The following is a 16345-nucleotide window of genomic DNA, read 5'->3' on the forward strand; positions in this document are numbered from 1 at the left end:
TCACACCCAGGGGCAATTTAGGGTGACCAATTAACCTGACATGCATGTTTTTGGACCGAGGGAGGAAGCCGGAGTACCCGGAGGGAACCCACACACACACGGAGAGAACATGCAAACTCCACACAGAAATCGGTGGATATTATATTATATTATATTCAAATATGTTTTTTGACCATTGACAATTTATGACCAAAAGAATGAAATTCAAACACATACAAGGTGTTATATGGTTACATTTAATCACACTGAAGTATTTATATAGTCACATTGAATCTGATTGTAGTGTAATATGCTTAAATTGAATCAGATTGAAATGTTTATATTGTTTAATTTCATCACATTAAAGTGTTTATATAGAAAAATGTCTATGACTGAAGTGCTTATGTCGTTAAATTGAATCACATTTAAGTGTTCATATAGTTTGAAATAACCATATTGAAGTGTTTATATGGTTAAATTGAATCAGATTGAAGTGTTTATATAGAAAAGTTAATCAGATTGAAGTGTTTATGTGGTAGAATTAAATCATATTTAAGTGTTCATTTAGTTTAAAATAATCAGATGGAAGTCTTTATATGGTTTAATGTAATCAGATTGAAGTGTTTATATTGTTAAATTTAATCAGAATGAAGCGGTTATATTGTGAAATTGAATTAGATTGAAGCGGCTATATGGTGAAACTGAATCAGATTGGAGTGCTTATATAGAGAAATTTAATCAGATTAAAGCGTTTATATAGTTTATTTAATCAGATTGAAGCATTTATATAGTTAAATTTTATCAGAATGAAGTGGTTATATAGTGAAATTGAATCAGATTAAAGCATTTGTATGGTTAAATTGAATCAGATTGAAGTGTTTATATAGATAAATTTAATCAGATTGAAGTGTTTGTATGGTTACTTTTAATCAGATTAAAGTATTTATATATTGAATCAGACTGAAGTGTTTATATAGTTACATTTAATCAGATTAAAGTGGTTGTGTGGTTACTTTCAGTCAGATCGAATTGTTTATATAGTTAAATGGTTAAGTGTTTATATGGTCAATAAAAGAGCCTGATTAACATTGCTCCATATAAACACTCCAGTCTGATTCAATGGTGCATGCTACATGCTGCATGCTAAAGAGTTTCAGGGCTCACACACTGGTGATGCTATATGCTAATTGCTACATGCTAATGAGTTTCAGATATCGCACATTTGCGATGCTAAGCTAAAAGCTAATCATGATTAAATTCTGATCTTTCAAAAGCTTCAACTCAGCTTTAATGGAAGCAGAAACACAGAATGTCCATGTCTCCATGGAAACAGACGTCATCACTACAGAATCAATGCTTTCCTGACACAGAAGCACAAAAATGCTGCTTTATCCACTTGAAACATTGTCGTTTCACTCAATTTTCAATCAATTCAGCTTTATTTATAAAGCATCGATTACAACACAGTCATTTCTTAACATTTTGACAGAGAAAGCCAACCTGTTTAATCAGATCCTACATGGATCACAGACCACAGACCTCGACTTTCTATCCTTTGATGATGCTGCTGAAAGAAATATAAAAAAAAAATCTGTGATTGTAATACTTTCAAGAGACCTTTTAAAGTGGTAATGTAGGAAAAATACCAGAGTGTGGAGTGTCTCAAACTCAATCTGATTGAAATAAATGAAAAAATAAATAAAACTGTCTTCCGTTTCAGTTGTTACAGCCCCAAAGAGACTATTGAAAATGAGTTTGATAAGACCCCCTCCTGCCTTTAAAGGTCCTCCCATCAGCTGTTCCTCCCTATGTGACAATATTTTGAACATCTGTTTCCATGGAAACAAGAGAAATACTAGCATGTAGGGCAATGCTGCTGAAATTCAGATCCATTTTTATTGGAATCATGATTTTTTTTTTGTTTTCATTTTTATATGGTTATATTATATTCAAGTGGAAATGCATCATTTTTGTGTTTTCATTCCAGAAAGTGTTTCGCTTCAGAAAGGTTTCCTATTTCCATGGCAACTAACTAACTAACTAACTAACTAACTAACTAACTAACTAACTAACTAACTAAATTATATTTAAAAAAAAGTAAAAAACTTAAAATATGAGAATAAAAAAATAATAATTTGGGCAGAAAGTGAAGCAGCTGTCAGAGTCCACTGATCGCTCTTCCCTCAGAGGGTTTCCCCCCGCCCCCCTCCCCGGGTCTCCCCCTCCCCGGGTCTCCCCCTCCCTGGGACTCCCGGCCAGCGGTCGAAAAGCGGCGCCGAAAGCGTCCGCGGCTCATTGAGCAGCTTTATTGGATCCACTTTAGAAGCGAGAAGCTGAACTGAAGGAGATTCAGTCTTTTATTAGGTGGAGTTCGACGCCTCGCTGTTACATTAGTAGGGGCGGGGGTGGGGAGGGTTACAGGCGGAGTTACAGGCGGAGGGACGGTGTGGCGGCCGGTCAAGCGTCACAGAGTGAGATGGCTCTTTGATCGCATTTCGATCGTATTTAAATCACTACCAGGTTTACGTGCAACTAAATAGAAATTGGCGGTTTTAGAATCATGTGGCAACAGTTTCCATGGAAACGTGTAAAATGTTAATAAATGGACAGAACATAACGAAATACTTGCTTTTTTAATTGAATATCGTCATGGTAACAGGGGCTTGAATGGTAAAATACAGCCGTATCCATATTAAATGTACAAAACTTCCAGAACAATTGGCTTTTGATTGACAGTTGTCACGGTAACGGGGGACAAACTTGTGAAATCAACCCACTGGTCTTCTTTCCAGAAACTTCTGCTGTCGTTTCATTATTAACTCAGCCATATTTAGCCATTCTTTATCCTACCATAAATAGAAAAATTAAATATAATTTAAATATGAATTAAAGACAGATCTAATTTAATAACAGATATAAACTAACAGAAATTAATTGTAATTTACAATATAAATCTAAGCCAGATATAATTAAATAAATAACAGATATAAACTAACAGATATAAATGAAATGTAATTTAAATTTGCCTTTTAGACAGACACTTACATACAACAGAAATATAAATAACAGATATGAACACAGTGTTGTTTCCAGGTTGCTGCTTGTTGGAGAAAAATTCCATAAAAATCACACATGTCTGGATTTAAACAACTTTTAACTGTAGAACCAAGGAGACATCCCGAAATCCCACCTTTCCTGCAGACCCTGAACGCATCGGCAGCTGTCTTTGTGTTGGTCCCCAGACGCCTCGTCGACCTTGTTCAACAAATCCTCGTTTTACAATCTGATTTGAATGCTGACTCATCGATTTTTCATTCTCAAAGTCAAGGCAGGTTGATTTGTATATGGATTACCTCTGACCTTTGACCTTTGACCTGTGACCTCCTGTGTCTCCTGCAGTGCCCCCGGTGCTGACCATCTCCCAGCAGTCCTTCAATGCCACGGCAGACTATCAGGAGTCTGTGACCTTCACCTGCATGACCTCAGGGTCACCGGAGCCCCGGGTCACCTGGCATAGGTAGAGCTATGATACTAGAGCCCTGGGTCACCTGGTACAGTTAGAGCTATGATACTAGAACCCTGGGTCACCTGGCACAGGTAGAGCTATGATACTAGAACACCCACACCTAGCGTAGACATATAATACAAGAACAGCCATACATACATATTATAGATCTAGCTTTATAGAGTCGAAAAAGACTCAGAGGATTTTGCCTGGGATAGATAAACACACACTAGAACAATATATCAACAAGAATGAGGATGAACTAGGATACTGTAAGTGTCATATATTATACAGTAGATCTATGATGTGTAGAATAATAAATGTAATAAATGTGATGCAACTTGATGAATTGGGATACCAGAAATGATATATGTTATAGGTCTATGCTTTATAAAGTAGAACCAGACTCAGACTTTTTGAGAATCAGACTCAAAGGAGACATTCTAGAACCAGAATTTCGAGACCCAGAGATGTTCTAGAACCACACTGATCAGTTTTCCAGATGGATTTAAAATACTTTAATGCTTCTTCAAACAGCAGCGTAGAAATATGAACCTAGAGCGTCTGACTCTTCCTCCACGGTTCCTCATGTAATTATCCTTCCTCCCACTCGGCGGATATTTTTGAAAACCTCTCTGCTCCTCCGAAGATAAACTTTATCACTTCATACTTTTTTTTTAATAATCATCTCCCGAGGACCGCAGCTGTTGGAAAAGCAGATTTTTTTTGTTTGTTTGTTTGTTTTTGTACAAATGTAGCCACAGCAGGATGAGGATTTCAAGTATTTCTCTTTTTTTATGAGAAGTTTGTGACAATGTTCTGGTTCTGTTGGAATCTGGAGAAAGTGACACTTTTTGGAAACACTTGGGCTCTGTTGTCATCAGGGCCGGCCTTGTACATCTGGGGGCCCTAAGCAGGATAAAATTGGGGGCCCCGCCTCACAGTATATATATGCAACCCTTGAGTATTTTATTGTACCTTTTGAAATAAAAAAAAAAATGAATACAAAATAAAATAAATTAAATACATAGATAGAATAAAAAGTTATAGCAGTGCATCGGCAATAAGATTAGACTACATCAGATCAAACTACAAGACTGGGCCTACTGAAGCAGAGAATATACTAAAACAGATCTGCTATTTGTTAATTGTTCAGTATGACTTTCATTATTCCTACAGTATTAGTGCAGTGAAGGCAGCACAAAAGGAGGGTGTGTGTGTGTGTGTGTGTGTGTGTGTGTGTGTGTGTGTGTGTGTGTGTGTGTGTGTGTGTGTGTGTGTGTGTGTGTGTGTGTGTGTGTGTGTGTGTGTGTGTGTGTGCATGTTGTGGGAGGAGAGAGATAGGTCTGCACAGGTTTAGCTGTGTGTCAAAGGGGCCCGCACGTTTGGCATGCCGCACTGCACACAAGAATAGAGGACAGAAAAAAAGCCAAAAAAGTGCAGTAAACAATAATAATAACAATATTGCGCATGTTCTATCCGCAAGGAATCTGGTCTTTTGAGTACAGGAACTACTTGTAATACAGCGTAGTTGCTACTAAGTAAATAAAATGTGCAGAAACGATCGTTCAGTTCTTCTCTTTTACTGAAAAAAACGGTGCATCACATCATTGAACATATCACCACGTCCTGCCAGCTTTTTCTCATAACATGCAGAGACAGCCTGCACTTCAGGGGCCCTTCTTCTTCTGTGGCGTCTGTGTAAAATAAGGTTGAACATGCAAACAGCACACCTCGTGGCATGAAGTGCAAATGCAGTCATGGCCCCATTAGGTAGGTTCCCGTCGTGTCATTGTAAATTATACGGGGGATTTCAAGTCACTGATATCTGCCATCTGTCGGGATTTTCGACACGCTGTCGTTGCAGCGTCTAGTGTAGCGCCTTTAATATGTCATTGAAACTGACTGATGTCAGTCGTCCCTCGGGGCCCCTCCAGCTCGGGCCCTATGTGTAGCGGCGCCTCTGGCCGGAGAGAATGCAGCTGCTGCTGCGCTCATTCCACCTCGGATTTAAACAAACAAACAAACAAAAATCCTCGGCAGTGGATTTCACCACAATATTGGTTGGTGGGTTTTCATAACCCACCAACCCTACGTAAATTACGCCTCTGCCTGGGTTACACGTTACACGTTTGGGGGCCCCCTCGTGACTGCGGGGCCCTAGGCAGCTGCTTAGTTCGCCTATAGAGAGGGCCGGCTCTGGTTGTCATGGAAACACTTGACGTTTATTGTAATATAAACAAGCAAAAATAGCACTTTCCTGGAAGCAGTCAGTCTCTGTCGCCATGGAAACAAATGAGAACAACAATTTTTGGAGAAATCCCTTGTAAGTTGTCATGGAAACAGGCGAAAACGACACTTTTTGGAAACAGTCGGTGTCTGTTGTCATGGAAATGGGTGAAAACAAGACTTTCTAGTAAACAGGCGGAAACAACTCTTTCTGGAAACACTCAACATCTGTCATCATGGAAACTGTTGAAATTGTCACTTTCCAGAAATGCACGACATCTGTTGTCATGGAAACAGACGAAAACAACACTTTCTGGAGAAATCCAACGTAAGTTGTCATGGAAACCGGTTGAAAACGACACTTTTTGGAAAACTAAACATCTGTTGTCATGGAAACTGTTGAAATTGTCATGTTCCAGAAGTGCACAACATCTGTTGTCATGGAAACAAACAAAAATCTCTTGAAACATGTTCTGTTGTCATGGAAACAGGCGAAAATGACACTTTCTGGATACAGTCGGTCTCTGTTGTAAGTAAATGGTTGAAAACAACACTTTTTTGGAAACACTCAGACTTTTGTCATGGAAACAATACATTTTCTTGAAACAATCAACATCAGTCGTCATGGAAAGAGGCGACAACAACAATTTCTGGAAAAACTGTCAGTTGTCTTGGAAACAGTCGAAAGCAGCACTTTTTTGGAACACTCGACTTGGATTGTCGCATAAACAAGCAAAAACAGGACTTTCTGGAAAAATTCCAAGTCAATCGTCATGGAAACAGACGTAAATGATACTTTTTGAAAACAGTCAAGTCCTATTGTAATGTAAACAGGCAACAACCACACTTTCAACAACAGTCGACAATAGTCGTCATGGAAACAAGCAACGGTTTTCTGAAACAATCGAGTTCTGTTGACATGTAAACACGCAAAAACAACACCTTTTGGAAACAGTCAATATCAGTCGTCATGTAAACAGATGGAAACACTACTTTCTGGAAACAATTGTCTCTGTTGTCATGGAAACAGGCAAAAGCAACATTTTCTCGAAACACTCAATATCTGTTGTTATGGAAACAGCCGAAAATGTCACTTTCCAGAAATGTACCACATCTGTCGATATGGAAACAAAACAATTTCTTGAAACAATCGAGTTATGTTGACATAGAAACAGGTGATAATGCTGGTTTTTGAAACAGTCAAGTTGTATTGTAATGTAAACAGGCAACAACCACACTTCCTGGAAACACTCGACATCAGTCATCATTGAAACAGGTGAAAACCTTTTGTAGAACTGCTCAAAATCTGTCGTCATCGAAACAAACAATATTTTCTTGAATCAATCAATAGCATTTGTCGTGTAAACAGGCAAAAAAAAACACTTTAAACAGTCAACATCTGTTGTTATGGAAACAAATGAAAACAACACTTTCTGAAAAAAAATTCATGTCAGTCGTCATGTAAACAGGCAAAAAATACATGTTTTTGAAGCAAATGGTCTCTGTCGTCATAGAAATGGGCAAACACAGCACTTTTGAAAACATCTTAATGTAAACAGGCTGAAAAACACAAACATTTTTTGGAAACAGTTGACATTGGTTGTCATGTGAACAGTCGAAAACAGGACTTTTTAAAAACACTCAGTCTTCATCATGATTTACAGTCGTTCTCCTGTTTCCATGGAGATGGGATTCCTCCTTTAATTCCCTCAACTGTCGCATCCCTACAGCGTTTCTTCCTCTTCACTCCTCTTCCCGCTGCTATTTATCTTTGTGACGGTGACACCACCCCCCTCCTCTCCATCCCTCTCACGTTCTTTTTCATGCTGTTCTCAATTACGGTGTTGATCAATGGCTGCCTGGAGGGAACTGTCCCTTTAAATCACACTAAAGTGTCCCTGGAGAGAAAATAAAACAACCCAAACAGGCGAGAAACGGTTGAAATTGTCACTTTCCAGAAGCACACAGCATCTGCTGTCATGGAAACAACATGGAAAAAAAATTAATGTCAGTTGTCATGTAAACAGGGGAAAATGAAACTGAAACTTTTTGGAAACAATCAGTCTCTGTCGTCATGGAAACGGGCGAGCACGGCACTTTTGAAAACAGTCACATTTCATCATAATGTAAGCAGGCCGAAAAACAAAAACATTTTCTGGAAACAGTCGATGCTGGTTGTCATGTGAACAGTCAAAAACAGGACTTTTTAAAAACACTCGGTCTTCTTCATGATTTACAGTCGTTCTCCTGTTTCCATAGAGACAGGATTCCTCCTCTATTTTCCTCAACTGTCACAACAGGATTCCTCCTACAGCGTGCATCCCTACAGTGCTTCTTCCTCTTCACTCCTCTTCCCGCTGTTGTTTATCTTTGTGATGGTGACACCCCCCCCCCCCCCCCCCCCCCCCCCCCCCATCCCTCTCACGTTGTTTTTCTCTCTGTTCTCAATTACGGTGTTGATCAATGGCCGCCTGGAGGGAACAGTCCCTTTAAATCACGCTAAAGTGTCCCTGGAGAGAAAATAAACAACCGAAACAGATGAGAAACGCTGTTTTCCTCCTAGACGGAGGAACGTGGTTCTGTTGTATTGCTGTCCTGTTGCCATGACGACGTAATGATACATAATAGCCTGACATCTTAAAGACCCGCAGTTTAATTCTCAAGCAATTCCAAAGCTTTTATTGTGGAGGGATGAGCGATCGATGGCTGCTTTTAGAAAGATGTTCTGCTTCAGGGAGGATTAAATGTTAGAGTCTGTGGGAGAAGAGTTTCAGGGGAGCGACTTTTAGAAAGTGGTTGTTTTATGAGTTTATTTAGTTAAATTGGGATTTACTGGTGTTTCTGTGAGTTATGAAAGGGATTGAACAGATGAGGAGAGGCCGATTCTGCATGGAGGAGGTGAACATTTGTACCTGTATTGGTATTTAGTATCTGTCCATAGGTAAAGGTTAGTTCTGCTATTGGTACTGACATCGGTGATCGGTATCAGTAAGTAACTAAAGGTTAGTACTGGTATCGTTAATTAGTCAGTAATAGTATCGGTCCTCAGTATTGCTACTCTGTATAAGCACGTAGCTAACGGTTAGTACTGGTAGTGGTACTTAGTATCTGCACGTAGTTAAGCTTGGTACTGGTATCGGTAGTTGGTATCACTAAGTAGCTCAAGGTTATGACTGGTATTGGTACTCAATCAGTACTGTATCGGTACTCTGTATTGGTACTTTGTATCAGTACATGGCTAAAGGTTGGTACTGGAATCGATTCTGATATCTGTACTGCCATAGGTACTGGTATCAGTACACTGTATCAGTAAGTAACTAAAGGTTAGTACTGGTATTGATGCTCAGTATCAGTACGTAGCTGAGGGATAGTAATGGTATCGGTATTCAGTATCAGTAAGTAGCTCAAGGTTAGTACTGGTATTGGTACTCAGTATCAGTACATAGCTAAAGGTTAGTGCAAGTATGGGTAGTTAGTCAGTACTGGTATCGGTACTCGGTATCAGTAAGTAGCTAAAGGTTAGTACCAATATCGGTGGTTAATCAGTAATGGTATCGGTACTCGATATAGTTACTCTGTATCAGTACATAGCTAAAGGTGAGTTGTGGTATCGGTACTCGGTATCAGTAACTAAAGCTTAGTACTGGTGTTGGTACTTGGTATCTGTACTTAGGTAAAGGTTAGCACTGGTATTGGTACTTAGTATCTGTACAAAGTCAAGGTTTATATTCTTTTAAAAGAATAAATTTCATGCCATTTATTCATTTATTTTTTATCCTCTCTTCCTGTGAGTCCTATACCCCCCCGGCCCATTCCCTCCACCCCGCTCCCCCCTCCCCCCTCCCCCCTCATCCCTCCATCCATCCTCTCCCTCTTCCCTCCGTCCTTCGTCCTCTCGGGCCTGAACGATTAAAACATTGTCCATCACACCGCCAGGAGACACGGGGAGGTGTAAACAATCACAACCCAATTTACTCCCCTCCCCCCCTCCTGTGCCTCCTGTTCCCCTCCTCAGCCCAGTGCATGTTGGGTAATGGCCCTGCTGTCAGCAGTCAGTCACTGGTAATGACATTCCACTGAAGATGCCGCCTCCCTTCATTCCCTCCAGGAGTCGTTATGTTGAGTCTAAATTATCTTTCCTCTGGTTTTCTTGGATGGGTACAGTGATCTGGTTAAAGTCAAGGCATTGTCAACAAATTTAATGTTTGGGGTGTGATTGATGTTTAATTGTGATGAAGTGGATTCAGCTTCATCTGTTTTGTGATGATCAACTGAACAACCAATGAATCAACCAACCACATCCATCTATCCAACCATCCACTTAACCAATCATCAAACCAACAAACCAACTGTCCATCCATTCTTTGAATAAACCAACCAACCAACCAACCAACCAACCAACCAACCGACCGACCAATAAATCATCCAAGCATCCAACCAACCTATCAATCAACTGTCCAACCAAACAATCAACCAATCATTTAGTCAACAAATCATCCAAACAACCAACTGTTCATCCATCCAGCTACTAAACCAACCACTCATCCAACCAATCAACCAAGCAACCGACTGACCAACTGCTCATCCAATCAGCTAATAATCCAACCAATCAACCATCCAATTAGCATCCAACTAACCACCCAATCATCCAAACAACCAACTAACCGAGCAACTAACCGAGCAACAAATTATCTAACCATGCATTCTTCCAACGAACCAGCCAACCATTCATCCAATCATCCAACCAACTGCCCATCCACCAGTGCACCCATCCAGCAACCCAGTTATTCAATGAACCAAATACCTAAACTAAACTAAACTAAAATACCTAAACTATCAACCATCCATTCAACCAACCAACAAAACTATCAACAATCCAATCAACCATCCAACCATCCAATCACCCATCCATTCAACCAACCAATCAGCCATCCAGCCAACCATCCCAACCAATCAGCCATCCAGCCAACCATCCCAACCAACCAACCAACCAACCAACACACCAACCAACCAACCAACCAACACACCAACCAACCAACCAACCAATCAACCAACCAACCAACCAACCAACAAACCAACAAACCAACAAACCTTCCATCCATCTAGCTAATAAACCATTCAATCAACCAACCAACCATCCTTCATCTTAACTTCCTGTTTTCCATCAAATTTCCTGGAGAAACCATTGAAACTCTTTAAAGACTGAATCCTGAATCTCAACCTTGAACTCCTTTACTCTTATTTCGAAAAGTTCTAATCAATGCTATTCTTTAATCCCTTGACGTTTTGATTCTTGAAACAATTTTTGGTTGCATTACTTCAGAAAAAAAGTAAAATACTTGTTGTTGTGTTTGAAAAAGCTGCACAAACTCTATCGAAGACCCTAAAACTGTGTCTCCTTGATCTCTTTGACATTTTAATCTCATTTCTCTAACCTGCATGCAGATGGTACGAAACTTCCCCCATGGGGTTGTTTAAATTTATTTAAGGAGTGGGATAGACTTCCAAAAAAAACCAAACTAGCGTCCCTTGATCCCTGCAGGTTTCACAGCTAGTTAAGAGGCTGTAAATAAAGACATGAGGAGGCGGAGAACCTGCTTCACGCCGCTCTGCTCCTGCTATGAAGCTTAAATATAGACGTACATCAATTTAGCTGCTGCTTTTATTTTGGCGGGTAATTTTCCCTCGGAGGTCAATGAGGAGAGATGTGATTGGTTCACGCCACAATGCACTGTAGAAATTTCAAGGTTATAACGTTTATGGATAAGAATGGCTTTGAAGTTGTTTTCTTGTTTGTTGATTTTATCTTTTCATTTTGTAAATCAACAAAATAAAAGTATTGGATTCTGTAAATCTACCACCATGAATGGATCTACTGGCCAGAAATCTGACTTTTTTAGAATGATTTATTATTTTCGTTTTTGTGAGGAAATTTCTCAAAAATGCAACTTTTGCTTTTTGAACTTTGGCTAAGCACCGCCCTCAAACACAGACAAACCAGTAGTTAGCTACTAACTTCCTGTAAATGCCCACTTAGATGTTTTCTATTTATGTAATGATGGACTACAGGAAACAGAAAGTAGTGATGGACTACAGGAACCAAGAAGTAGTGATGTACCACAGCAACCAGGAAATAGTGATGGACTACAGGAACCAGGAAATAGTGATGGAAGACAAGAACCAGGAAGTAGTTATGGAATACAGGAACCAGAAAGTAGTGATGGACTACAGAAACCAGGACATAGTGATGGACTACAAGAACCAGGAAGTAGTGATGGACTACAGGAACCAGGAAGTTTTGATGGTCACAGGAACCAGGAAGTAGTGATGGACTACAGCAGGGATGGGCAACTGGCCCCCTCTGGAGAGTTGACAAAAAGAATGTGGCCCTCTCTATCACTTAAGTTCTCCCATCGGTAGATTACAGGAACCAGGAAGTAGTGATGGACTACAGGAACCAGGAAGTAGTGGTGGACTACAGGAACCGGGAAGTAGTGATGGACTACAGGAACCAGGAAGTAGTGATGGACTACAGGGACCAGGAAGTAGTGATGGACAACAGGAACCAGGAAGTAGTGATGGACTACAGGGACCAGGAAGTAGTGATGGACTACAGGGACCAGGAAGTAGTGATGAGTTAAAGGAACCATGAAGTCGTAACCTCTAAAGGAAGGAGGAAGCAGTGACATTTACAGGAACCAACCAACAGTAATCTGTGGCCTCGCCACCGTTCTGAACCAGATGTTCCTGTGTCTCCTCAGGAAGGGGCAGCAGCTGGAGCCGTCGGAGCAGCACGTCTTAACCCGTCTGGACGGGGGGCGGAGCTCCCTGACCATCCGCAACATCCGGCAGGGCGACGGGGGGAGCTACACCTGCAGGGCCGCCAACAAGGCGGGGGCCCAGGAGAGGGAGCTCTTTCTAAAAGTCTTCGGTAAGAGCCTGTTTTATTTAAGAAAAATAAATAAATAAATCAATTAAAAAATATATATATATCTTCAGCCTGCAAGTCTGCACCAGGGGTAAAATAAACCCACCATGCAGAATCCATTCCTCTAGAGCTAGTTGTTAGGAACCATCCACAAATTAATTCTGACTCATTCAAATCTAATTACACACCTGAAAATATCATGTTTTTTAAAACTACCTTCAGCCTGTAAGTCTGCACCAGGGGAAAAATAAACCCACCAGGTACAAAAGTCTCCCAGGAGTAAATAAATCTGATTACAGAGTCAGAAAATCAAGAAACACGTGTTTATTTTCAGAGCTACTAGGCTAATTTGCATGTTGACTTAATGCGTTGTGTCTGCCGGGAAAACTTGTTGAGTAGACTGGATCTGGGTCATTCATGAACTGGAAGATCTTCTGCATGAAATTAGATTCAACAATCAAAATACAAACGTTCAAGCCCCTGCTGACCGGCATTCCTCTGCACGCCTGCAAGTTTTCAAAGTGATGTCCGTTTCCATGGAAACGGCAGAAATGATGTTATCTTAAGTGCAAGTTTTGGAATATGTGTCCATCCGTATTCGTGTGAAGAGAGGACATACTCCCATTCCAGTTCCATGGTCACTGCTAAAAAGACAACATTTTGAAAACACTGTCTCCATTTTCAAAATGTTGCATTTTGCCCAGTTTCTGTGGAGAGGGAGTCTCAGTATTTTCAAAAAGTTGTGTTTTCACACATTTGCATTAAGACAGTTTCCACTGAGTTGGAGGCTGAGCATTTTTGAAAAGTCGTTTTGAATTGTTTACTTTTTAAAATGAAACCACTTCTTTTTTTTTCTTTTTTTAAAATCATCAGCATTCACCACCTCATCTGGGTGTGTTTGTTTCGTGCACAGGCAGCTACCAAACTCCCTCCAACGTCACTCTGTCCTCTGGAACCAAACATTTACAAACCAAAACAAAAAAAATAAACAAACAAACAACCGTCCGGCTGAATACACATCAACAAAACCTCTGTGTTTCCAATACATTCCCATTTCTATGCTGATAGAGCTGCCGGCTGGTCCCTCTCCTCCATGCGGCTCCGTCGCCACGGCGATGAGAGGAGCGCTTGTTCTTCAAAAAAAAAAAAAAATCCCATTTAAATAAATGAGAGTGGCTGTAAGTTAGTTTTATTGCTGCTGACAGCGCAGGCGGGAGGAGACTGACTGGAAAAGGCAAGATAAGGGGCTTATTTTTATGGTTTCTTTCAAAATAAAGTGTCAGTGCGAGCATTCCGAGGTGGATTTGGGAGTCCAGAGGGGTGGGGATTCGGTCCATTAGCCAGAGATGCTTAACCCCACCCGGGTGGAGGGACATAAAGAGTCAACAGCTTTAGAACACCATCAGCACCAGAAAATGTGATGAGAAAAGAAATATATATCATCACAATAAAAGTGGAGAAATGAGAAAAATAATGATATCGTCTTGGTTTATCTCTGGATTTTCTGTGTTCTTCCTGAATAGATGTAAAATATTTTTTTATTCTTCAGTAATATTAGTGGACCCTTTGTTGCACTACTGCACTAATTAATGTTGCACAAATGAACTATTGTTGAACTACTGCACTAATTAATATTGCACCACTCGACAAATATTCCACTACTGCACTAATTAATGTTGCACAAGTGGACTATTGTTGCACTACTGCACTATTTTTTGTTGTCCAAATTGACTAATGTTGCGCCACTCGACTAATGTTACACTCCTGCACTAATTAATGTTGCAGAGTTGGACTAACGTTGCACTACTGCACTAAGTAATGTTGCACAAATGGATTAATGTTGCAGTACTGCACTACTTAATGTTGCACAAATTGACTAATGTTGCACTACTAATGTTGCGCCACATGACTGATGCTGCACCAGTGGACCAGTGTGACACTACTGTTTTTCAATAATTTGATAAGCTCATCAAGAATCAACCATAATAACTTTGTAGCCAATTATTCAGAACTTTTTTATTCAATTGAATTCAATTAAATTTAACCTTATTTATAAAATGCCCCAACAACACAGTCGTCTCTCAAGTCCAGTCAACTACAGATAGACTCGATTTAAATTTCTTGTAAAACAACTGTGAGTATCCACTTTTTAGACTTGTAAGAGACACATAGAACCTTCCTCTTTAACGCTGAGTTGAAAGAACAGAGTTTTCCCTTTTTTAAACCTGGAGGTTTAGCATCATCCAGCTGTTTCTCCAGTATTGTTTTCCTCCTTCCACTTGTTCGAAATGTCACTGTAAACAATATTTCTCTTCCTGGAGCGGCTCACACTGTTCGACGTGTCACTTCCAACACATTAATGGATTTTCTGACATTCACAAGTATAATTATCACAATTACTATCATTTACATAATAAATGGTAATTTTAGGTTTTAATCGAAGTGGATTATGTCGGTTTCAGATTTTTTTAGATATATCCAGCAGCTTTCTAACATTCACAAGTATAATTATCATATTAACTAATTTACATAATAAATCTGAATTATAGGTTTTCATCTAAGAAGAATGTGATTTTTTTGTTTCTTTTAATATCCACCTTTTTTAACATTGACAAGTTTGATTATCATGATAGCTATAATTTGTATAATAAATTAAAATGATAGGTATTAAGTATATCTAAGTGGAATACAGTTTTTTAAATATATCCAACAGTTTTTTTTTTAACATTGACAAGTATACCTATAACTATAATTAATATAATAAATCAAAATTTAAGCTGTTTTTAGATATATCAAGCAGCTTTTTAACATTCACAAGAATAATTATCATTTGTCTATTTCATATAATACATTTTAGGTTTTAAAATGATTGTTTTTTATATGCAACAGATGTAACATATAATTGTCATTCTAACTATATTTTATAAAATAAATCTAAGTAATTTTTTATCTTTTTTGGGGGGGTGGGGTCATCAGAAAGTTTTCTTTTTAGCATTCATAAGTATAATTATCATGACAACATTAATGTTTATATGATAAATCAGAAATATAGGTTGTAATCTAAGTGAAATATAATTTTTATTTTCTTTATTTATTAATAATAGATTTTATTCTAAGTGAAATATATTTGTTATTATCATTATTATTATTATTTTTATTAATTCTAGGTTTTAATCTAAGTGGAATATTATTGAGGTTTTTTTTTTTAACTTAAAGGACTTAATTTAAATTTATCAGCTGAACTGAAAAATAGCTAACTAAAGGAATGAGCAGCGTGACCCTGGAAGGTTGAATTAATTCCAGATTGTAATCTCTCCCCTCCGCCTCTGGCTTCTCCCTCATTTGCAGACAAACTCTTTCAGATAATAACTTATTATTAATAATATTCCCCGCGGAGTTCTGTTCTGATAATTCATCTTTTTCCATTTCGTATTTTTCTGTGGTGAAGGGCGCCGGGGCCGAGGAGGCCGGCTTATCGCTCCCTCTCTCTGAATGAATAATTATTAGATGATGGAGAAATAATAATAATAATCATCTGGAAGTTTTTATATTCCCTGCATTCAGCTGCCTCATGACCATATAAGGGCGTTGGTATTGGTATTAGCCGATATTGGGTATTTTTTAACATCCATATTTGTCATTTTTAAACATAAATTGGGCATTTTTAAAAATATATTCATATGCATTTTGGTTGGTTTATTTTC

The 16345-nt window shown here is 39.0% G+C and overlaps 1 protein-coding gene and 1 long non-coding RNA gene across 2 annotated transcripts in view; both read left to right on the forward strand.

Moving 5' to 3' along the window:
* LOC115384152 (neural cell adhesion molecule 2) overlaps nucleotides 1-16345 on the forward strand; it is a 188059-nt gene that overhangs the window by 139582 nt on the left and 32132 nt on the right. Inside the window, exons 6-7 of the mRNA XM_030086491.1 lie at nucleotides 3379-3496; nucleotides 12475-12644. Of these exons, the coding sequence (XP_029942351.1) occupies nucleotides 3379-3496; nucleotides 12475-12644 (288 nt within the window). The remainder of the gene's footprint in view (nucleotides 1-3378; nucleotides 3497-12474; nucleotides 12645-16345) is intronic.
* Nucleotides 8685-9170, forward strand: LOC115384186 (uncharacterized). The gene is made up of 3 exons (XR_003930851.1): nucleotides 8685-8730; nucleotides 8874-8879; nucleotides 9114-9170. It is a non-coding gene; the product is annotated as an uncharacterized LOC115384186 (long non-coding RNA).

Source organism: Salarias fasciatus (genome assembly GCF_902148845.1).
Source record: "Salarias fasciatus chromosome 23 unlocalized genomic scaffold, fSalaFa1.1 super_scaffold_20, whole genome shotgun sequence".
NCBI lineage: Eukaryota > Metazoa > Chordata > Actinopteri > Blenniiformes > Blenniidae > Salarias > Salarias fasciatus.